At 44.4% G+C, this 23,789-nt stretch overlaps 1 protein-coding gene across 3 annotated transcripts; it reads left to right on the forward strand.

Moving 5' to 3' along the window:
* Window positions 1–1,998: 1,998 nt before the first annotated feature.
* On the forward strand, window positions 1,999–18,392 carry LRRC32 (leucine rich repeat containing 32). 3 transcript variants are annotated; one of them, XM_069808602.1, is made up of 3 exons: window positions 1,999–2,413; window positions 10,532–10,622; window positions 14,639–18,392. In XM_069808602.1, exons 2-3 carry the CDS (start codon window positions 10,536–10,538, stop codon window positions 16,577–16,579), a joined length of 2,028 nt encoding a protein of 675 aa, XP_069664703.1. In that variant the 5' UTR covers window positions 1,999–2,413; window positions 10,532–10,535; the 3' UTR covers window positions 16,580–18,392. The 3 variants fall into 3 exon arrangements, with proteins under 3 accessions (XP_069664703.1, XP_069664704.1, XP_009925603.1); XM_069808603.1 differs by having other exon boundaries at window positions 2,408–2,533; XM_009927301.2 differs by lacking the exon at window positions 1,999–2,413 and adding an exon at window positions 5,623–7,218.
* Window positions 18,393–23,789: the final 5,397 nt, after the last annotated feature.

A 23,789-nucleotide genomic window follows, 5' to 3' on the forward strand; every position in this document is an offset into this window, starting at 1 on the left:
GGCGTCACTGGGAATCAGCCATAGGTTGACCCAAGTCTTCTGCAGCCCACACGCCAGAGGCGGAGGTCTAACAACAGCAGGATCTGTGGGAATAATTCCTTCTGCTTCCATATGAGTCTGAAATTTATTGTCAGGAGACTTCTTAATCTTTCTGTGATAGGTCATTTTCCTTTTAGCTAGCCACGCACCACTTGGGAAATACAATGGGACCCCCGTCTCTAAGCAGCAGGTCCACAGCTATCCTCCAGGCTTGGCTGCTGTGACAGCAGGTTGGCCATCAGGTTGGCCTGGTGATGTCCTTGTGCCTCAGTGAACTCTCTTTGTGGGTCAGTCCCCAAAAAATAAGCCAGCACGGACCAAGAGGCAAGTTTTGGCTTGGGTAGGAGGTGTATATCACCACATCAATGTCGAGCTCATGCCAAACCACACAGTGCAGCCATATCCACTAGACACGATGCCACAATGCGGAGTGATAGTGGACAGTTAGTTTTAGGCGTTGCGTGAGATTGTTGCGGCCATACGGCTTTCAGACCATGAGCTCACTCCTTGGTACTGCCCCGTATTCTTGGGACCACCTATGTCCCATGAAAGTGCTATTCTGAGGACATCAATAAGGTTCTGGGACTGCTGTACACAAGCAAGCTTCTCCGTAAGATCTGCTTCTGTTGCCAAGACAAGTAAATGAGAAATCGTTCACTTACTAATTGTTAAGCCGTTTGGCCTTTACAAAATATACGTATACAGCTACACATCTACACAGGCAATAGCTATTGCAGTAATAAAATCATTATTGTTTACTTTATCATTGGGTACACGTTTCCCTGTTACATATTTATTGCAACAACATGTGAAAAAATATTTACTGCGATATTTAGCAAACCACATCTTTCACATCTGCAGATGTTTTCATCTTGAGTCTCCCAGTACGCTGCAGACCTGAAGTTACTCTGACTCACGGGAGCTGGTGTGCTACAGTAAATGAACAGTAACCTGTTGTGAAGAAGCAAAGGCTAGGAGCCGGCATATGTTTAGCAGAATCCACAAAACTACTCGGTACATGGTATAAAAGGACATGGCTTTCATCTGATTTTAATACGCAGATCCAGGAAAGCAGGACAGAATTGATGCTGTCCAGGAGAAGGGAGTCAGCACCCCATTTTTTTTGGTGAACATCATTGGCCATCGTTGCACACCTCGGTGCAAAGGGGGGAAAACACAGGATCCTGAAGCCAAACCTCTCCTTCGAGCGGGAGGTCACGCGGTGGAGGTGCTCCTCATGCACCATGGGGAGAAGGTGGGAGGTTTGCAGTGGTCCCCGGTGCCTGTGGGGTGGCCGGAGGGGGATCAGGTCCCAGCTGGTGAAGCCAAGACTCTGTTTGGTCCTAAGACACCCGCTCAGGAGCTGGCAAAACCCTGTCAGAGGTTTGTACTCCTGCAAACTAACACGTGGAGCCAGTGGACACCTGCCAAGGTACCAGGACACTTCTAAGCAGAAGACGACAACACGGGCAACGTGCAGGTCTCCCACTGATTTACACGAGAGCATTGCATCTGAAATAAAAGGGAGTTTCACACTCAAGGAAAAGAAATAAAAAGCCATCTCATTGCCCTTTGTAGTTATTACCCATTCAAGCATTAAATCGAATTTACCCTTTCCCCCAAGGGTGCGTTCGGCCATCCCGCTGCTGTGCCACAGAGACACACCTGAGCTGTCGGGACACCAAAGGCGATGCGTTTGCCCTACTGCGATGTTTCCCTCCGAGGTACCCTTTTCCTACCCACCCCATCCTGCACGGACTTGGGATTTCAGGGTTTGCAGCCCGCTCAGTCCCCGTGATTTACCCCAGCCCTGGCGAGCGCTGCCCCCGAGAACCTGCAGGTCCGTGTGGCTGAAAGCAGATGCTCGCATCTGTGGGACAGGCACGGCGAACTTCAGAGGCAAGCACGTGTCCCCGAAGCCTGCGGAGGGGATTTTTTGTGGTATTCACAGACTGTTTCATGTGTCAATACGAGAGGAGCATAATTACCAGCTGAGAAACTGCAGGAAATAAGCCAAGGTTGAATGAACGAAATGGAAAATAAAGAGAAGCGCAGAGGACACACACATTTTAAATCTATTACGGAGGTATGTATTCACGTGCTCGTGGGAGCCTGGGAATATATAAGAGCTCATGACTGCGAAGGAATGAACTCAAGGACCAGTCTATGGGGAGTATTTTTTTTCCCTGTGACTTCAAACTTCTCTCGGAGCTCGCAGAGTTTTAGTCAGCTGGCATGCAACAGAGGTACGACTTCCCCAAGGAAACTCTTCCTCGGCTTGCACTGGAAAGGCTGCTGGGAGAGTCCGGGAGGCAGAAGGCTGCAAGCAGAGGCGAAACCTCTTCCTCCTCCTCCTCCTCCAGCCACAGAGCAGGTACGTGGAGACGCGTGCGAGACCGGGAGCCGGCTGGAAAGTTGAGCTTTCGACTGCGGGAGAGATGGGGGCTCTGGTGACTTAGAGCTGCAGCCTTTAAAAATAACACAGATGAGGAAGGTACTGTATAAATAAAATATATTGTGTTTATGAATAGGCTGAGGAACTGACTAAACACACTGTGTAGATGGCTCTATCCACACAGCTGTATATTTAATCCATCAGGGACTCGCACTGCAGCGAGTTAGATCCTTTACGTTAAGGAGGCACTGGTTAGTTTATAACAATGCAGTTGTCATATGTCTGCTTTGTTATTATTCTCTGTGTTTACAGTAATGGAAGATGGGGAGATTTTTTTTTTTTTTTTCCTTTCTTCACAGGACTTTAGTCTATTTATGGTGTTACTGCATTATAGCACTCCGAACCAGGAGTGCTGCAGAGATCAGCATTGTACGCTGATTAAATGCTGCTCGCCCAGCTCTCCGACACTGAATCCGAATATAGCCTTGGGCAAATCACATAGTCCCCAGGTAAAATGGGCAAAATGCTGCTTAGCTCGTCTGCTCTTACGATCAGCACTGTCATTGAACTCTCCCTGTTGGAGCACGAGGTGTGAGTTGGCAGGGTTATTTTTCTACTCTTAAGATCCTGACAGCTTGAATGTCACCTTGGGTGAATGATGACTTACTGATAGTGTTTTGCTGCATCTGGATTGTTATCATGAGGAATTAATGTTTAGATAATATTTGGAAATAGTAAAGTTTTAGAAAATCCTAGTTTATATAAAAGTCTCTGATAATTTTCGGAAGCCAAACCCTGTTGTATTTTTGATAAAAGTACAAATATGTTTCCCTTAAATAGAAGCTGAAGTTCAGCTTTCCACAACAGTGGAAATTTGTTTTTTTATTAAGACATAATCATTTCAACTTTAAAATCATCTTATTATTCTAAAATGCTGAAATCTTTCAGTTTTCAATAACAAAAATTCACAATCAGTCATCTCTTTTTAAAGCAGATGGTTACAGCTCAGTGACTATATCAGTGCTTGGCCTTTTACTAATACAATGATGGATGGATTCGGGGGGGTATCAATATCATGCAAGTCAAATCTATCAGAAATAATTTTCCTCACTTCATTTTATCTCCTGTTGGAGCATATAAATTGAGTACACCTTTTCTCAAACACTGACTCCACTGTCAGTAAAAGAAAAATTGCTGAATTAAAAGCCAATTTTTCTCTCTTTTTGATGCACTTAGATTAAAGCTGGTGAGAAAAGATCCTGTTTTGGTTCCTGAAGTTGAGTTTCTCCAGGAATTTTGTTCTCCAGGGAGAATATTTCATGTTCAGATAGTTTAATCTGCAAATGCCAGTACATGTCACTTTTTGTGGATGGAAGTGTTTTTATTTTCCCATGTGCTGCTGTCCCCTTGCCCAGTGCCTCGCTCACAAAGTCTCCAGGCTGGTGGGTTTCGTGCAATTCTCATCCACTTACATTTTCTCTCCCGGAGACAGGAGTAGATAAAAAGGTGAATAAAGTAGGGAAACTGGCTAAACCCTGTGTGTCCAATTAATTGGAAACGTTAATTTTTGGTGGGGAAATGCTGTTGGCCGAACACCTGATAGAGGTGCATGTGGAGAGAGGACAGAGAGGGAAAGAAGGAAGGCAGCAGCTTCAAAAGACAGGAGAAAAGCCATGTTGGGATTACAGGAGATGTAGGAGTCCTTACTTTGATGTGTGGACTTGACACCAGAGTGGCAGGAGGCTGCATCTGCCCATGAGAGATTGAGCCCAGGGCAGATGGCAAGGGCAAAGAAAACCAGGAGAAGCGGCTCCCGGAGATGTTGTAGGGTCTCAGGAGCTGGAGCTGTTCCTCCTTCACAAAAGCTGTGGCTTAGGATGGCATGGGCTATTTATTTTTTTAATAGGGTTAATGTTAATGTTGTCTCCAGCTCCCTGGTGGGCTGACTCACCAGGGAGCTATTCCAGTCAAAAGGGAGCGAGATTTGTTCCACTCCTGCCCTTGCATTTCAGACCCATTTTCTGAGGCGGGAGCTTGTTTTGTTTACTTCTCCGGAGAGTTTGATTCATACGGCTCGACACAGGGCTCAACCCAAAAGCAGTGCCTTAGAAAGCAGCGGCGTTACGGATGGACAGACTCCAAAAGGTCTGGAGGTTCAAGGCACATAATCGTCAAGGCATATTCTTGTTTATCTGAAACCCTTGGGAACCCGCAGCAGATTGCAGACTGGCTCGTGAGAGCCAGCGGCTGGGATTTGCTTTTCCTTCTCGCTCTGGGCCATGCTGGGAAGAGGGTTCGGAGGAGAGGAGAGGTCTGATGAGGTGCCCCCGGCTTTGGGTGACGTAGGGTGAAATCCAGCTGACGTTGGCAGAAACCGAGCAGGCAGCGATCGCTGAGGAGACCACAGGAAAATCAGGAAGGGCCTGATTTCAGGTGCAAACACTTCGGCGTCAGCGGGATGGGAGAGCCCTTGCTTTTTTGTGCGGGTGGGCGAAAGAGCTTGATCCTCCAATCTGCCCGATGGAGATGACCCAACCTGTGCGATGGAGAAGACCCTTGCTCTGCAGACGTGGCTACAGACGCACATGCCACGCTAACGTTTCAACAACACTTTAAGGTGTAAACTGCTGGGTAGCCCAAAGCACAGAAATACTGAAAATGAGAGGTCAGCCAAATGCTTTGGGGTCTCTGAAACTATCTGCTGTCAGATCCCCTTTAGGAAAGGGCAGAGATGATAAGGACAGTGCTGATCTTTCCCAGCGCAGTTGGTGTCCTCTAAGGTTGTGTTTTTAATGAAGCAAAGTCCTGAGCAGCAGAATCAGTGCATGCCCTTCCCTCTTGCTTTAGCATTTGTTTCTGTCCAGGCTCTTCTTCACAGTTCAGCTGGCACAGCTGCTTGGCCAGTCGGTAAAACAGCTTGAGGAACAGAGCTGGTTTTTTAAAAAGCACAACCAACAAAAACCCTGCTATTTTTACCCCGCAAATCCAAACTTCCCAAAGTGCTCTGAACATCCAGGTGTAGAAAAATGTGATGCGGCAATCAACCAGGGCGCTTGCTACTCTTCATTACAGGTAGGATATTTGTATTCCATCTCCAAATCAAATCAAAAGATCCCATTCCAAAAAAAAAAGAAAGAGTATTTTATTTTTCTTTTCTTTAAGACCTCAAATATTTGAGGTTTTCCTTGCAAAAGCGCGTTGCAAGTGTTACTGCACGCTGCTGACAAGGCGAGCTCTAAACCCAGAGCATCCAAAAGGTGTTTAATCCTGTGGATACCGCAGAGGTCCCCAGCTTCAACATGAGTTTCCTCCTTACCCCAAGGGAACTGCAGGCGGGGGGCTTGACTCTGGGGAGCGTGCCAAAGGGATCAAGTGAAAAACAGTGTGGCAGCCAGCTCCGACCAAGGGAAGCTCAGACACTATGTGCTTGGGGGAAGGTGATCAAAACTAGTCTGATGAGACCCCAGTCAAGGGGAACCTGTCCAGGGTTGTGATAATCTCGCCGGCAGTCTGTTCTCCTGAGAGCTAAACGTGGATTTTTCTATTCATTGCACCTAATCATGCCCTCCCCTGCCTGCAAGCATACTGCTGCCTCTTCATAGCATTTATGCTTCTCATTTCAGGGTGCATTGCAAAGCAAACGAGATGCTAAGAGCCTGGCTCTTCGGCATATTATTTCAACCATGGGAAAAGTGCATTGCAACAGTTCAGGCTTGTGAAGTTGGGAGAAAGCAATGGGGAAATCTATGTAAAGGTGGGTTTTCCAGAAGCAGGACTTAATTAGCAAAAGAGAGGAAACCAGCAATTAGACAGCTGCTCCAGCCCTAGAGGGCAGCACAAAATAATAAATAAAAAGCTGAACTTACAGGCAATCTGAAATAATCTTCTGCATGACAAAAGCAACCTTTTCACCAATGGGAAGTTTTTACTAGCTTGTCCGGTAGATTGAGCACTATATACTCGCTGCTGAAAATTCAGCAACTCACCTGGATGTTCGGACCCCCCCCCCGACTTTATCAGTCTCCCTAATTCCTGCCTTGTGCCATGAAAACCCTTCAAGTCAGGTGCATTGTAGCTGCCACCGAACCCCCATCCTGCCAGCCGGCTGCTATCACACTCTGATTAGTGTGACCATCGCAAAGAGAAAGAGTTATTTCTTCCAGGTTTCCAGATTCTGGGCTTTCTATTTACCAGCCGTGAATTTGAAACCTTTAATCCTCGAGCGCTGTTTTCCTAATGATGCAGAGAGTGATTTAGGTGCAGGGGTAGGAGGCTGCAACCCTCCAGGAATGTAACTGGCGGACACAAAACCTTAAAGTAAACACACACCGCCTTGCACCACGCACGCAGCCAAACAATGGCATCGGCAACGATAAGTCTCTTATTCCCCTGAGCAAACCCATGGCCTGATCCTGACAGTTTCTCTGGCAAAAATCCCCCTTATTTCTCAACGCCTGCCCTGAGCAAGGGCTTCAGGATGTCGCACAGTAGCTGACTCTGTCCGGAGCACAGCGGTGGCTAGGACCCAGCAAGAGCCTGGAGAGGAGTCCGGAGGAAGACAAGCAACATAATTTAAAGCAGACACTGTCCCAAATAAGGTTATTTCCCTGAAAATGCCTTCATTCTGAAGTTACGAGTGAGCCTCTTGGTGTCCTGAATGGGTGAACGTGAAGCTGAAGAACAATTTCATCGGTACCAGGACTGAACCGGTTTTGAAAAGCTGGATATGCTTTTTAAAGGCATGATAAGCAGTGTTTGGGGATGCGAGAAACCCTTGAAACAAGGTAAATGTGAAATACTCACTCTTTTTAACCCTGAAGGCTCTAATTTAGCAGCAAAGAGTCCTGTGTGAAAAAGGATCAGAACCTGGGGAGTCTGGTTTGTGTTTTGTGTATTCTCTTGTATTTAACCTCTCTTTGGCACAGGAGAATGTCTCTGTTAATTGTCTAAGCAGTAACAAAAATTACCTTCGAGGGAAATTTAGAAGGTCCTGCTGTTGTTAGCTACAAGCAACATCTATGAAGTGGTTTCAGGGTTAATATTGGAATAGAGATGGAGGCAAATGTTGTTCTAGAGTGAGAATTGGGCAAACTGGGATTAAACCCTGATTATTCCATGGTTTCAGGTATGTCCTGGGGCAAATCATTGCTCTTCTCTGCCTTTGCCCTCCCATCTGTTAAGTGGATATGCTGACGTGGTTTGGGTACAGTGCTTTTTCTAGATGCTAAATTATTTGACCCACTTAATAAGACTCCTTGGATGTGTTACTCACTAAAATCACCTGTATTTTTCAGCTGTGGATGGGGATGGGTGATTCTGAAGTAGTGGTGGAAAGCTGTGAAATTGAGGTTCAGAGCTCAATCCTGCTCTGAGGTATGCTGGGATTTCTATCACAGCTGCCAGCGGGAGTAAACTGGCACTAAGCACGAAGCTGCTTCAACTCTGGGAAAGCCTCAGAGCAATAAAAGCTCCTTTAGGTCAAGTTGTGGCTACTGCTGCTCCTAGAGAGTTTTTTGTAGGCTGTGGTTCGAGACATCAGTGCCAGCAGGCAGGTTTTGGCAGTGATGCTTTCTGACACCAGGGCAATGGGGGTCCTGTGAGCCCTGAGCTCTGTACTGGGAGAAGGTGGTGGAGGGCTGAGACCTGCCCGCAGGGCAGAGAGGACGCAGTGCTGGGTCACCTTAGGTGCTGCTGAGGAGGGTCTAAAGGTTGTCCAGAGAAAACCTGGGCAGGAAAAGCTCCTCAGCTGGACAGCTGAAGTGAAAACCACCTCGGGAAGGGAATCTCCACGAGCAAGGAGGTTGTGCTGTACCGTGAGGAGAAGCTTATCCTCCTCTGGACGGAGTCCACGTGGTCTCATGTTGGAAGAGACCACCGCCTTCTAGTGCTTCAGGGTGTGACAGCCACCTTAGAAACACCTTGAGGGAGAGCATCCTTCCTTACTATAGATCCGTCTTACACAGCAAGGAATTAAATCACATTTTTGTGTTCAAATACATCAATTTCCCAGTTGCTTTATAAACTTACAATTTAGGAAGTTTCAAAGTATGTTAAGACCGTGGATTGTGTCAGGTTAATTATTTAAGAAGAAAAGAGACCGTTTTTTGCACTGGCAGTGTGGTGACAGAAGACATTGCAGAGCGCACGGGACGCACGTTGTCCATCAGGGTGGTGCCCTGTTGTGGGTAATATCCATGGAGATTTCCTCAGCTTAATTCATTGGGTCTAAACAGAAACAATTTCCATTTTAGGGCTCTGAGTAAAGCCTTGTAATCATCGGTATGTTTGTCTTTTCTCTCAATTCCAGCAAACTAATACCCAAACGATAAAACTCATTTTCTCCTCCTTAGAGGTGGCACCCACTCCTCTAAGCCTGGGGAATGAGGAGTAGAGGGGGAACGACAGAGACATTATAGATGGTGGTATCAGCAATTCCTCCTTCCATAGGATGATTTCAGTGTATTTTACAAATATGAATTAAAAGGGTCAAGAATGAACATCCTTGGTCTTGTTTTAGAGGGGGGGAACAGACTTCTGATCCTGCTGCTGGGCCCCAAAGACAAACTCCAAGCTCTTTCACCTTGGGGTCCCAGATCACCATCCATCATTAGTTGTTTCCCTGAACTGGAAGGAATGTGCAATCTGAAAATAGAGTAGCTGTGGTCTAAGCCTCCCCAGTTTCTCTCTTCCTAGTACACAACTCTTTTCTCTGGTTGGGAAGCGGAAGGTTTCCATAGTGAACCTGTTGGCATTGCTGTTCAACAACTGCCATCGCTGCGTGGAAGCATGGCCATCAGCGGCATCCCTCAAACAGTGACTAAGTGGAGGGATCTCCACCAGCTGGGAATGATCTTTTGTTTCCAGCCTCCTGATGCTCTGTGGGTGGAAGCCGCTGAGTAACGATACGTTGATGCCAGGTTTTGGCGGCACATGTGCACAGGGTTGGCGTGCGTTTGGAGCTTGCCAGATGCATGCTTGCTCCTGGAAAGACTTAAGAGCAGTGCTAGCTAAGCACTGCTGCACGGCTTCCAGTTGGGAGCTGGCGCGTGTCTCACCAGCTCTGGATGCAGGCAGGACCAGCTCAGATTTGACTGCAAGAAGCCATACAAATACAAATAGATTTGGCATGTTTGCAACAGAGGCTGTCATAAAGAAGTGATATCTGGAGCTCACATCAGTGGTGACCACAGCCAGAGACCTCATCAGTGTCCATCTAGAAACAAGCCATCTGAAGGATGAATGCTTTCCCTTGGCTTCATTTGCATTTTTCTCCCATTGCCCCATGACAGGCCTCCCAGTGTTGTTTGCTCCTTTTGCAGTTATTTCTATGCTCTTTTCTGGAGTGCTTTCCAAACAGTTAAATTCTGATGAATCCTTCATTTCACGCAAATCCATTCCATTTTATATCTGTCTCTTTGTAGGGTATTTGCTTTCAAATGTATTTAAAAGCCTGGCCATACCTGGGTTGTATAAAATGGAAAACTTACATTGAACAAAAGTTCTCAGTCCATCCTTTAAGCTGTTTATATTAACTCAACAAATCTGGATGAGTGTGTAAAAGCTCTTTGACACTCTGGGATAAGAGGAAATGAAAATGTTGTGGATGGAAATGGAAACCGTTCCCAATGCTTGTTGTTTCTGAGTGGCACCCGTTCGCTTTACTCAGGACTTGGCACCCCAAAACACCAGCCCAGCTGAAAGTACCTGAGCTGCCTCTGTGGGGAGAGTGAAGGTAACTCGGTCTTCATGGGTTGTCTTTCTCCATGATGCCAGTCACACTGCCCAGCTTGAGCACCTGGATTTCACTGGGTGACCTGGAGATCATCTGGGTAGCAGCTGAAATCACACTGGGGCAATCCCATGAAATGCCTTGGACCTTCCTTTCAAGTCCTCATATAAATCTCTCTTTTTCCCACCACGCTCAAAGGGATGCAAAGGTACATAGGTAGGTCGTAAGTGCTGTAGGCTCGGAGATGGGTTAGTTTATTGCACCGCACTTGTGCTTCTCCACGTTAGACGATGATCTGGTGCCAGCTTTCGCATGCGTCAACCACTGTGTCACATTTGAAATCTAACCGTAATTACTTTTACCTGCAGAACCATGAAACTGTACGTCCTCTTCTTCCTGGCAGTGGTGAACAGAGGGACCTCTAACAATCAGCCCACAGAGGGGATGTCCTGTGAAATGGTAAGGTAATCTCCCTACTCAGGCCCCTTGAGACCCCAGATGAGGTTGGGAGCCCCTTGTTACAGCCACTGCACCAATAGCTTTGGTCTCTGAGAAGGGAACCCTCGCCCAGGACCAGGCTTTCGGTGACGGCAGAGGTGGGCTTTGCTGGGTTAGTGGATGCTCAGCAGGCTCTGTCCTTGTTGTAGTGACAGGATGTGAAAAGGGGAGGAAGAAGTGTCATTATCTCTGGTTTTTTTCTAAGGGGGAGCTGGTTAAAAGAAATTTGACCTGATTTCCCCAAGACTGTACAGGGATTCTGTGGCTGAGACAGAGAAAGAACTTAGACCTCAAATCAGCTCCTTTATATCAGGCCTAAGTTCTTTGTGCTTTAAATAAAGCATTTTCTGTGAAATACATCTATACCAGCCCTTTTGTAATAACAGGGAGACTGACCTCCTCTGCCCTGACACAGCATTGCTGCCAGGGGAGTTGTACCTGACTTCTGCTAGAGGTAAAAGAAGTGACAAAGTCTCTCGCTCCAGTACAAAATTTGCTCCCCGAATTTTTGCAAGCACCTGGTACAATATTATAAACGTTATTCACAGCTGAACTCTCCCCCTTCCCTATCCAAGTGCTTTTGACTGTAACAGGCCATTTAAAAATACTTATCTTTTTTTTTTTTTTTCTGAACGTTGAAGCTGTTCAGCACAAATCCTCAAGAATTTCCAAAATAGGGAAAAAAATAATTTGCTAGCTGTACACATCTCCCTTATGGGACTCATTCCATTCCTGCCCACCCTGCCGTATTGCTGCACTTCCTGAATTCCAGAGAAATTAAGACCTAGTATATATAAAAAGATCTTGGGAAGGTGACTGGGTAGCTCAATTCATTGGCTGGAGAGGGAAGACTGATGAAGCCACTGTAAACATGACAGCTTGGGTCTCATGTATCATAGTCACATGAAGGCTGGGCGAGACACGCAATAATCCAAGCAGATACGTTCCATCCCATTCCTTGATGGGTCACAGATCGGGCTGATTGCTGAGAAGTAAACACATGCTTGTTTCTACCACTCCACTGTAAACTGCTTTCATCAAGCCAATAACCCAAGGCTCTACGCAACTAAGCTGGGATAAATTCAGCCCCAACAGAAAACACGCTGCAGTCGGGGGCTGGGACGCTCATCTGGTATAAATTAACAGCTCAGCATCGCTAATGTCGATGTTGATCATCTTCCTTTGCTGGGCGTTTGGTTCAATGGAAGGAGGAAGCTGTAAATCCAAACACAGCTTAAAGAAAGAGGGAGCTACTGGATTAGCTGATGGGTCCACTGAGAGTCCTTCTTACTTCACATGATTATTTTTCATCACAGCCTTGCTGTTTTACACGGTACTTTCCCTGTGGCAACACCTTTAGAATAGCAAAGGCTCAGAAATGGAAACTTTCATCCCAGATCTCATGGAAGAGGCACGAATCAGAAACCCGTGCCCCTCTCTGACTCAGTGCTGGTGCTCCCGTCGTTGCACCAAAGTCTCATGAAAGAGGTTTTAGGAAGGAAACAGTCCCTGCCAGACCCCTGACATCGGAGTGAGCTGTTCTGATTATACAAGTTACTGCACATCTACCTGTTTGCGAGACCACAAGGCACAGCTTAAATGTCAGGAGGTTCTTCCTAACTCACATTGCCTTCCAAGGAGAGGGGCTTCAAGTAGTTCGTGTTTTACCTCCCAAAGAAAGATACTTCTGCTAATTCATGTTAACTGGCAAAGGAGGAGCTTTCAAATAAATTATAGAAGGGAAGGGGTTTTGGCAAATTGTATCTTACCTTGCATCAAGCAGTTTGAGCCTCGGGGGAGAAAAGATGGTGCAGAACAGACTAGACAAGAAATTCAGTAAGGATCAAAATAGTCAGTGAAAAGGAATGAAAGTTAAAAAAAAAATGGGAGGAGAAATGTTATAGGAACAAATGGCAGACAGTGGGAGGTATAGATTTTATCAGTCCCTTTTATCACTAGGGGGGTTCAGTGGATGCAGATTAAAGGCCCAATCCTGCAAGTTACGTGGTGAACTGGGACTGACCTCTCCCCCATCGACTTCAGTGAAAACCAGCCGTCTGGCATCAATGGGAGTTGGATGGGGACTTTGCTAAGATGCTGGGTGCCCAGAGGGAGTGGAGGGTGCTCAACACTTGTTGAGATCTGGCTCAAAGTGTGGGAAGAAACCTGGCATTTGCCTTAGGCTGCAAAGCGGCTGCTGCTTTTTCACCCTGACTTTTTGTATCCTTCTGGCTTCTCCCTCTTCCACAAACCAAGCTAGAATAGAATTCCTGTCCTGTTATCTGGGCCTCGGAGCTAAGCCCAACTCTGTGCACATTTTAGCTCAAAATGATCAATTCTACAGCGGCTTTGCAGAAAAGAAATAATGTCAGGGAGTAGCCAGAAAATCCCCTTCTCTTTTTTCCTAATTTGTTTAGCTGGGGGAGATTTGAGTGAGTTGGAGGGAAAAAAGGAAGGGGTTCAGGTTTTAATAGGCCATTTACTTGAGGTCTTTGGGAAAGATGTATCATGGGAAGGACTGTGGAGCAGCCTGTGTGTATCTAGAGTTTGGATGAGCACTTACACTTCCCTGGCACATTTTTGTGCAGTCTCCAAAACTCACATGATGCAGAAGAGATTCACAAAGTGCTGACTATTGCCCCACTTCTCCTAAACAGACCTGCCACTTCCTTCACCTAGAAGTTCACATGAAACAAATGGGGCTTAGCATTTTTTACTTTTAATGTTTCTTTAATATCTGAAAAGCTTTGCGTCATGGAATCTGGATTCTGCTTCTCCACAGAAGTTGAGATTCAACAGATTTTTTTCTTTCTTTCTGATCTTTCTGCAAACAGTACATGATGCAGTCCCCTGAATACATTCATAACAAGAGTTTTCCTCCAGTAAATTAAATGCTGCCTAAGCCTTTCACATTCCACTTCCTCCTGCTGCTGTATGTTCTCCTTAATAACAAAGTACAGCCTGACATTTATGCAAGGATGATCATGTTCATGTTTCCAATGTTCCTTATGAACACACACTCCAAATTCTGCTCTGGACACAGATTCAGTCCTAGCTGCAATTAAACAGACATGCGTCTAGAAGATTAATTTAACTTTCACACTTGGGTTTTTTCTCTACCCTGCTGCTGAGAATTGGACTGGAAAGGCAGGACCCTCACTGCACATTACAGCTTTTTTCCTCTCAAAAGCTGGCTTTACATAATTTGTCTTTTCCATGTTGTATCATGGGTGTCTTGTGGGGGTGGTTTCATAAGGTGTGCTCCCCACACAAGAAGGGAACTGTTGCTTTAACAAAAGGATAAACATGGACGGTAAAAGCAGGAAGAGTTTGGAGATTTGCATCAGAAATGTCTCAGTTGTTGAATGACCCATTTGGTTAAAGATGTATTGCTTAACTAAGCCATGGCTAAAGGAAGACACGATCAAATATCTGAGGGTGTCACTAAGAAGGAGAGAGATGGAGTTTGTGTTATAGGATCCTTATACATTTCTCCACCTTCTTGCTTTGGGACCTATGCTGCCAACAGAGTAAAGCTTTTCTACATACTACTTACTGTTGCAAGTAGAGTTTGCAAAATCTAATACGGTGATGGAGCTGAGAAAATTAACGTCAGAACAAAAGTGAGGAAATGGTGCTTGACTGCAATGGAAAGAGGGCACAACTCTTTCACTTGGAACTATTAAAATGAGCCTGGGAGAAATGTACAAAAAGGAGAACATTTAGTAGTTACCACATGCAGATAAAACTCTCTACTGTTGTAAGTCAGAAATGTCTTTAAAATGAAATGAGTGCTGTTAGCTGCAAAGAAGCATTAGGATTGTTGTTCTTGCTGTCTGAATGCTCAGAGAAAGAAGTGTGATCAGTGTTTCAGAAGAAGGATCTGCCTGGATGCTGAATGTTATTTTCTTTATATTTCATGCAAATATGTTTTCCATTTGTCACATGACAACCCCTTTTCTCTCTTTTTCTGGCAGGCAAACTCACAGGCATTTTGCCACAACAAAGACCTCCACCAAATCCCTCGTGAGCTCCAGCCGAATGTAAACAAAATAGATCTGTCTGGAAATCTGATTCAAAGCATCCCTGAAATGCCGTTATCATTTTACACTTCCCTCCAGTGCCTGGATTTAAGCTCTAACCAGATAAGCTTCATCACGCCTGGAGTCTTTGCACACATGACGAGTTTGCTGGAAATAAATTTAGCCAACAATCACTTATATGAGCTTGCTCAGAATGGGACAGAAGGGATTGGACTTTTACCCAAGGTGGAAGTACTGGACTTGTCCCACAACAGTCTGTACAATGGGATGGCTGAGTATTTCATTAAACAAGCTCCAGCACTGCGGTATCTTTCCTTGGCAGACAACAGTATTATAATGATATCACACAAGATGTTTCAGGGATCTCCCAATCTTGTGGAGATAGATCTTCAGAGTAATATCATCATGGAAATAGAAGAAGGTGCTTTTGAGACTCTAGTGAACCTTTCCAAACTCAATCTCTCCATGAATTCAATTACTTGCATCTCTGATTTCAACCTCAGGCAGCTGGAGATACTTGACCTTAGCAGGAATAGCATTGAGACCTTCCACACCGCAGAGTCAGACGATGAATATAGCTTAAGATGTTTGGATCTGAGTGAAAACAAACTGCTTCACTTTCCAGTCTTTCCCCAGGTCAATAAACTGGTAACTCTGAATTTATCAAAGAATTTAATCCAGCTCAATGCTGAATCCTCTCATAATAAAATGGACTATATGGAAAACGAATGGCTAGATGCTTCTTTTCATCTTCTTGATCAGAAGCAAAGTAGAAACAAAAGTTCTCTTTATCTATCCCAGCTTGTATATTTAGACTTAAGTTATAACGAAATCAAATCTATTCCGGATGAGTTCTTTGAATCAATGTTGTCCCTTCACACCCTTAATCTCAGCAAAAACTGTCTTCAGGCATTTGCAGTAACTTACGACAGTGCATTGATCTCCCTAACTGTCCTCGACTTGAGCTACAATGCTTTGCAGAACCTTCTCCTAGATGCTGGCACGTTGTCAAATTTGAAGGAGCTCTACATTCAGAACAACCATCTTCAGACCCTACAATTTGATATCTTCTCAAGTCTTCCTAGCCTCAGACTGCTTAATCTACAGAGCAATAATATCAGCCTTTGCAGCATGTACTCAGGCTTAGCAAAGCAAAGACTTGCTGGAGAGCAAAGTGGCTGTGTATCATTTGTCGATTCTCCTACTCTTCAGTACTTGTACATAGCTGACAACATGCTGAACATCCTACCAGCATACACTTTCTACAAGACTTCTCTGATTGTCTTGGATCTCTCCATGAACCCCGGACTGAAAATAGAAGTTAAAGCATTATCGGGACTGGAAAAGTCTCTGGAATATTTGTATTTACATGGCAATAGCCTGATAGATTTAAATATTGACTTGCCTTGTTTTAGTCACCTTAAACATTTAAACCTCTCTGAAAATCAGCTGAACTGGCTGCCTAAGTGGGGTAGTGACTCTCCACTGGAAGTTCTGGACCTACGGAACAATAGGTTTAGTACATTACAGAACAGCAATATTTTAGCATTAGAAAATTCCCTTAAAAACTTGTATCTCACTGGGAACCCACTCAACTGCTGTGGAAACATCTGGCTCTCATCAATGATCCAGAACAAAAATGTCCAGATCCCCAACGTGGAGCACTTAACGTGCCAGTACACTCAGAACTTCGGGTACCAGGAAGAAATCTACATCGGGAACATTAGACCAGAAGACTGTGAAAAAGAGGATCTGAAGAAAATCAACTTCCTTATTATATTAACATTTGTGTTGGTTTTATCCGTGATCATCATTGGCGTGGGTTCATTCTTTTGCTTCCGCAGGCAAAACTTTAGCCATCAGTTTAAAGCATAGGAACACAAAATGCCTTGAAAACCGAAGAAATCAGGTGCTACACTGCCAGTGTGTAGAAATGAAGGGTAAAATTCTCCTCTTTGATTTTTAACTGTGGATTTTAAGACGGTTTCAAAGTGCCCCTGAACTGCACCACTATAGTGCTCTGGGTTGCAGGGACTGAAAGGAGAATTTCCCATGTTTTGCACTTGCTTCATTCACAAGCAGATCTGCTTGAAAAAGTTTATACAGTGGTAGAAGAGGCCGCTGTAAAGTCCTGCTGTTGTTTTGAGGGATATGTAATTTAAACCAGACCAAAAGAAAAAGCCCTCTAAGGTCTTGAGACTTTTTACTAAGCTCAGAGATACTTTGTGATGTCACCTTCACAGAAAGACTTTATGCAAATTAGTCATTGTAACTAAGTCACTTTATGACAGTCATTGATGACATCAACTGAGTAGGAAAGCCCTTCTCGAAGTTATGTGTATCCGTGAGATATTTTTATTTGGTCTGAGCTTTGCTTTTTCCTAACTGGTTAGCTCCTAACCCTTCTTAAACTGAAATCATACAAACCTACGCCAGTGTGGGCCAAAATACAATCTTTCACTCCTTGAAGTTGGTTGCAAATCTCCCATGAGTTCCATACCAATGAGAATTTGGCTAAAAAAGGAAATTGCAGTTTGCATCCATTGCACTTATGGCTGCCATTTAGAAAATTCGTGGCTGACCATGGGAACAAAAAGACTTTGGTGGGAGGAACCTTCTTCGGATACCTCCCTTTGCTTGTAGTATGTTGCTCCAGCCACTGGGGCAAGACATGAGAGGTTGATGAGGTCAACTAGTCTTGGCACTTAATACCCACAAGGGATGTAAGAGAAATCTCAGGCGTGAAACAGCTGCACTATACATTACCCAGATCTGCTCAGAAGGTCACAGGTCCACAGTTCAACTCAAAGAGAAGAAATTTGCCCCTCGTGTGCAATACATATTTAACTGGGTTTAATGTGAAGAAATTCATCTCTGGGGTGAACGCTTTTTAAAAGAAAAATCTTGGAGAATGATTTTCAACCAGCTAACATTGGACTGAAATGTTTATATTTCTAAGGAAAACTGTTGGGAACTCACTGCATACAGTTGCATTTCAATGCAAATAAATAATATATCTTTTTTTAAAGGTCACAGGAGGTTAGACAGCAAAAAGGTGTTGTAAAGATACCGGTGTGAAACAATACACAGGGAAACTAGTCCTGGGCCATTATTCAGATCAGATGTCCACTGTGTCTCCCTAAAAGGATATTATGGTCTAGAGGACTGGCTGCAAGAAAAGTTATGTGGGTCCTCATTCTGTGATGGGTTTAACATGGCCAACCTGTTGTGTTGCTAAAAGCTGACACTGACATATGTTATGTCCCGTACTCTGACAGCTAATTCACACTTTTGAAGTGAAAAGCAGCTCATCGACAGTGGGAGCCTGACCTACTAACAGGGTTCGATGGCTTCGAAATGAGCTATATCAGGTTTGCTGTTAATGACAGGAACTGTACATTAAGGCACATAAATAGAGGTCAAACCAAAACCTGTCCAGGTAAATAACTCAAAGTCAAATTGCTGCTCCATTTCTGTTTCTTCCAGCTAGTGAATGTCAAAATTAACACACTACAAAAGGGTGTATAATTCTATTTTTAAAGCAGTTATGTAAGAAACTGGCTGGTAGTTTTCATTGTGGAATTTTGTACAATAAAAACACCTTTGAATTTTGTAAAAAGCACAGGGTTGTGAATATATTAAAGCACCAGCTTGGAATGCTCCACGGATTAAAAGCTATGTCTTCCTATTTTTCTATGGTGTTCAGACTCCACCTTAGACCTTTACCTTCTGGTACTGAAGCAGGGACAGCTGCTCCACATCTTCGAGTACAACCAATGGAGAGCAAGGAGATCTACTGAAGATGCAGGCAAGCATTTGCACAAAGAGTCAGCAGCGATAGGGCCTGATCTAACACCGACGAAAGCCAATGCTAGCCATTGGCTCAAGCTCTTATTCTTGTAGGAGAAAGTTGGCACAAGCAGCAAGCCCAGACGTGGGCTAAGTTAGCCACACACTGAGTTCATGTTGAGCATGGCAAGATTATATCTCTTTCTAAGAGCCAGTATTAGCTTGGCTGCCATGACTGGAATTAGTTAATAACCTGATGACAGAGCCAAACCCATTTAATTAACGGTTTTAACACTGCTTTTGTTTGGCTCTACCAAAAGGAAGTGCTTGTTATTACTAAACGTCTGGGACTAATTAGACTTCCACTGACTTCCCTGGGAGCAGAAACAGCTTTCTTGAGGAATGAGCCTCACAATAAAGTGCAGTATGGCTCATTTGGATTTCTCTGTTAGTGTCACAAGGAACTGAGAAGTGACATGAGCCCACTCCAGCCAATTCTGTTATTCTGGATGGGATGAGGAGCATGAAGGAAAGAAAATATGAATACAAGAGCAAAGAGAGGGAAAACAGGGAGAAATGGGAGCTCTGTGTGATATTATTCCTCAAAATGGGGGTACGCAGGTGACAGCCCAAACTTTTGCCCTCCCTGTCTGCTCCTGTGCCTGCAAGAAGCCCAAACCCCAAAGTACCTGATCCTGCATCAGACGTAGCCATTACTCACCCATTACACATCTCTCCACCAGTCAGCCCCATTGTCCTAATAGGTTGGCATGATACAGGCTGTTTTGCAACTAAATTTTACACTCATTCATTGCTTTTTCATAAAGTCCTCTTTGATGCAAAGAGAGCTCATGCTGCTAAGCCAAGGAATATCCTTCTGGGATTCTGGAATATGTAATAGAACATGTGGGATTTATGCAGCCAATGCAAACTTTTTTTTTTAAATTGTTGCATGCAACAAGTGGCTTCCTCTCCGGAGCTGTTTGCATGGGGCAGGACAATAGATCTCCTTCAAATATTTCCTACCACAGTTTGCTGTGGTTTGTTCCCCAGAATGATCCTCTGCAGTGGGATCAAGTAGATATAAGTACTGGAAGCACTACAAAGACTCCCAGAGAGAGTCCCTGAAAGTTCAGCAAGCCATGACTCATGTTGGCCATCCACGGAAAGTCAAGTCTCAGTTTCCAAAGGCATTGACATTTCCTGCAAAGCCAAGACAAAACAATGCCCTAGCAGAGTACCAGAGCCTCTGGCTACAGACTTCTCTGCAGGGACCCTGCTCAGCCCTGAACTAGCCACGGTGGATTAGTATAAAACCCGGTAAGCACCTCCTAATATTTTGGGAGCCCAGAGCATTTGCTTTCCTGTTCCTATCTATTCCCCCTGCCATTCAGTACCATGTTACTTGCCTGGGGAGAAACAAACCAAATCCACAATCTGAATCCCCTATATCTCCACAAGAGACAGAAACATGTCTTACTTTGTATGGCAAGGTGTTCTCTGGCCATATCTATTATTTTCCATAAACAATTGCCTATTCTGTTTGTGCACACATGTGCAAAGGCACAGATGCACGCAGGCTAGTATAAGAAATACATCGCTTCAGGATTAGCTTTTTTAACATAAATTAGAACAGCCTGTACTAAATGATCTTCTATAATAACAAACAGCCCATGGTGCTGGTGCCTGTGGATTCATATTTCATGCCTGTCCATGTGAAGCAATTTGATCAAGATTTTCAAAAGCAACCAATGATTTATTTCAGATGCCTATATTTGCAGCTGGCATCTCACCAATCTTGAAACAAGTCTGATTTTCCAGAAAACTGGGACCACCTCCTCTCAAAACCAAGGCTCTGTAGTATGCCTCACACAAGCCCCAGGAAAAAAATGAGATTGTCCAGATGAGTATATAATTCTTTCACTTACTGCTTTCTAATGATAGTTGCCTGTCCTGTCAGAGCTGTGTTGAGCATCTGAAGAGCTGAAATACAGCAAAGCTACCCACCAACACCTCCTCTGCCCTGTAGTCTGCTCTCAGAAGGACCAAGTTAATATCTCCTCACTCACAGACCAAACATTCACCTGCTGTTGTGGCTTAACTTGAGTGAAAGAGGAAAATTATCCATAAGGAAAGAACAAAAATTAAATCTAGTGTCTGCAGCTTTCTGACAATGCTGCAACTATCCAGCCAGAGGATATTTTGGTCTCATGGGTCATAGATTGGTGAGGGTCCAAATAGATCTTGCCAAGAAACAAAAGGAAAAGGGGGATGAGAACTGTTGAGAGCCATCAGAGAGCTCAGGCTGAGTGATGGGAAAAGGAGAAAACCAAATGTTGGTGTAATTCCCTCCAAGCAGTGGAGAGCTGAAAATACTCCAGAGGAACAGGCAGTAATAGGTACCTACCCACATCTTGCCAGGCCAAGAGGTTAGAGGGGATCTGTGAAGCTTCAGCCCACCTCTTGTAGTGGAAAAGTGAGAAGAGAGCCTAGGAGACAGATAAGAGAGGAGCAGAAATGTAGGATGATAGAAGAAGTGAAAGATGGAAGGGAAATGGAGTAGAGAAGAGGGTTTTAGTACAATTCAGCTCTTCATGATGGGTAACCAAGAAGTGTAACTGGAAACTGAAGAACATCCAAGAAAGAGGGGTGGGAAAAACTTGGCAAAGAGGGAGTCAGAGCTGAGCTGTGCAGAGCAGGGCGAGACACGGGTACCCTGGCTAGGGGACATGTTAGCTGCCGGCAAATATGTGACACATGTCAACAGAGGAGGGCATCAGCTCACGAGGGGTCACAGTACACAAAGAAGTATATAGTATACACAGGGAAACAGGGGGAAACCGAAATGGGAGGGAGAAGAGACTGAATAAGAACAGAAGAACTTTCTGAGGAGGGCCCATCGGGCTGCGCAACATTCTTTCACAAGCAAAGACATTTGGAGGCTGACGCAACATGATGCTAAACAAAACTTTGGCAAATATAAGGGAACAGTCCTGCAACACTGGGAGAGTCACTTTTCTCCCAAGCTATTGATCATGGCTGTTGTGTCGCATTGCAGAGCCAAGTTAGTTCCGCAGATTTCCTCCTCCTGTCCATTTTAGCAGTCATTGCATCAAAGACACACATTTTCCAGTTCATAAGCAATACTCTTTATGAAGAAATGTTCTGGAAGGTGACAACAGAAGAGATTCCTCTCTACTTTTTCTGACTTTCCCAGAAAATGGAGTGGAGAGGGGACTCCAGGGACCCAGAGACAAGACCAGAGAAGGAAAGAAAGCAATTTTTAGGCAGGAAACCCACCAAGGAGAAGAAGGTTTGGGACAGGCAACAACTGGGCAGGAGGCATGGGGCGGGGAGAACAGAAAGGCAGTAAGCACAGAAATTTGGAAGACAAGTGGGGGAGGAATGGTCAGGATGAAATCAGAAGCAGAATCAGAGAGTGCAGCATTACAGGGCAGATACAAAGGAAAGGAAGGCTGCCCACTGCTTTAAGCTACATTTCTGTATTTAAGCTGGTGGGACAGAGCCTTTACCATGTTTGTGGATGACACCGAATGGAGCAGTGATTGATAAGTTGGGGGCAGAGCTGCAATTCAGAGGGAATTTCCACGTCAGAGCAATGGTCCGACAGAACCTTCATGATGTTCAGCAAAGACCTGCACCTTGGGCAAGAACAAGCTCATGCAATACTCCGGCCTAGGGACAAGACGACTGGAAAGTAGCTTTGCAAAAGAGGACCTGAGGGTCTGGGTGGACAACGAGTTGTCCGTGAATTAACATCATGCCTAGTGACAACAAAATCCAGCTGCAAACTGAGCTGTATTTGCAAAAGCTTAGTTAGAAAGTCAAGAGGTGCTGTTGCTCCCCTCTCTTTGGCACATCTAACGCCACATCTGGTTACTGTGTCCAGCTGTGGGCCTCCCAGTGCAAGTGAGAGACTGACAAACTGGAGTGAGTCCAGCAGAGGCCACCAGGATGGTCAGGGGGCTGGAGGATATGATATCTGAGAAAGAGATGGAGGGAACTAGGCTTGTTGAGCCTGGAGAAGAGAAAGTCTTGGGGGGAAATCTTTTATCAGTACTGGAAAGGCAGTTACAAAGAAGACAGCATCAGCTCCTTCCAGGAGTATTCAGTTAAAGGACAAGATGCAACCGCTGAGAGTTGTAATTGTGGAAGTTCAGACTGAACATAAGGAAAAAATTCTTCATAACGAGAGAGGTCAAACTCTGGAAAATCCTTGGAGATTTTCAAAACTTATCAGGGCAAGGCCCTGAGCAACCACTTCTGGCATTGAAGTTGGCCCTGCTTTGATCAGGGAGCTAGATTGGAGCTCTCCAGAGGCCCTTTTCAACCTGAACTATTATCCAAAATGTTGCAAAAAAAGAACAGGTCATGCACTTAGGTGAGGAATAGCGTAGCAGAGAAACTTCTGAGCAACAGAGCCTGTTAGTGGTATCTACTCCCTGCACTGAAGCTATGGTAGGGATTTGGCAGTAGAAGTGTCCAGAGAGATGGCAAAAGTGGCTGATGATGTCAGATGTGAGCAGACTTAGTCAGATTGTGGAAGTCTGAGTTCACATAATGTTTCTTTTTCTTTTTTTTTCTTTTTTATAACTCAAAATTAAAATTAAAGTTTTCAAAATTTTCCATGAAGTTGGGGAATGTTTGCTTTGTAAGGCCAGACCTTCAGTTTGAATCCAGTTATTCCTACTGCAGCAAGCACATTCTCATACAATTAAAAAAAAAAAAATCATTGCAACATTCAGTTTGCTTTTATTATCTTTGTTCTAGAGAATATAAGGAAATGTTTCAATTGGCCAATGCTAAATAACATCCCCCCCAGTTATCACGAAAACAAAACAAAGCAAAGCAAAAAAAAAAAAATTAGACTGTTGAAACTATATAAATCTTTTCATGTTTTAACACATCAAGTAGTGCTGGGACACAGGAAGAATATAAAATAAAATAATGGCAGTAAACTTTTGAAATTCCAGAAGAGACCTATGAGGTAAGATTTTCATTCAAAAATGTTTTTTATTGTAAAGCTGCCTTCCATCATGAGTACTTATTTTGTAATTGGTGCTTTTTAATAATATTTACAAGTTTTATGGCTCCACTGCCTTTCACTTTAAAATGTTGTAACAAAAAATTCTGGCAAGAGTTGTCGATTGAAGAGTTTCAAAACCCCAGCTTCATTAATTGCTGCTTACTCTTGGAAAAAGCTCTTTGTAACAGACCTTAGCATATGTTTCTTGCCTTACATATGTGATTCAAGACCGTATGTTTCCTCTAATCT

The sequence above is a fragment of the Haliaeetus albicilla genome, chromosome 20 (genome assembly GCF_947461875.1).
Source record: "Haliaeetus albicilla chromosome 20, bHalAlb1.1, whole genome shotgun sequence".
Taxonomy (NCBI): Eukaryota; Metazoa; Chordata; class Aves; order Accipitriformes; family Accipitridae; genus Haliaeetus; species Haliaeetus albicilla.

Coding starts and splice junctions, on each gene's coding strand:
- LRRC32 (XM_009927301.2), top strand. CDS start 7,196: ATGCGAGAAACCCTTGAAACAAG. Junction 7,219..10,531: donor CGAGAAACCCTTGAAACAAG/GTAAATGTGAAA, acceptor TTTTACCTGCAG/AACCATGAAACTGTACGTCC. Junction 10,623..14,638: donor AGGGGATGTCCTGTGAAATG/GTAAGGTAATCT, acceptor TTTTTCTGGCAG/GCAAACTCACAGGCATTTTG.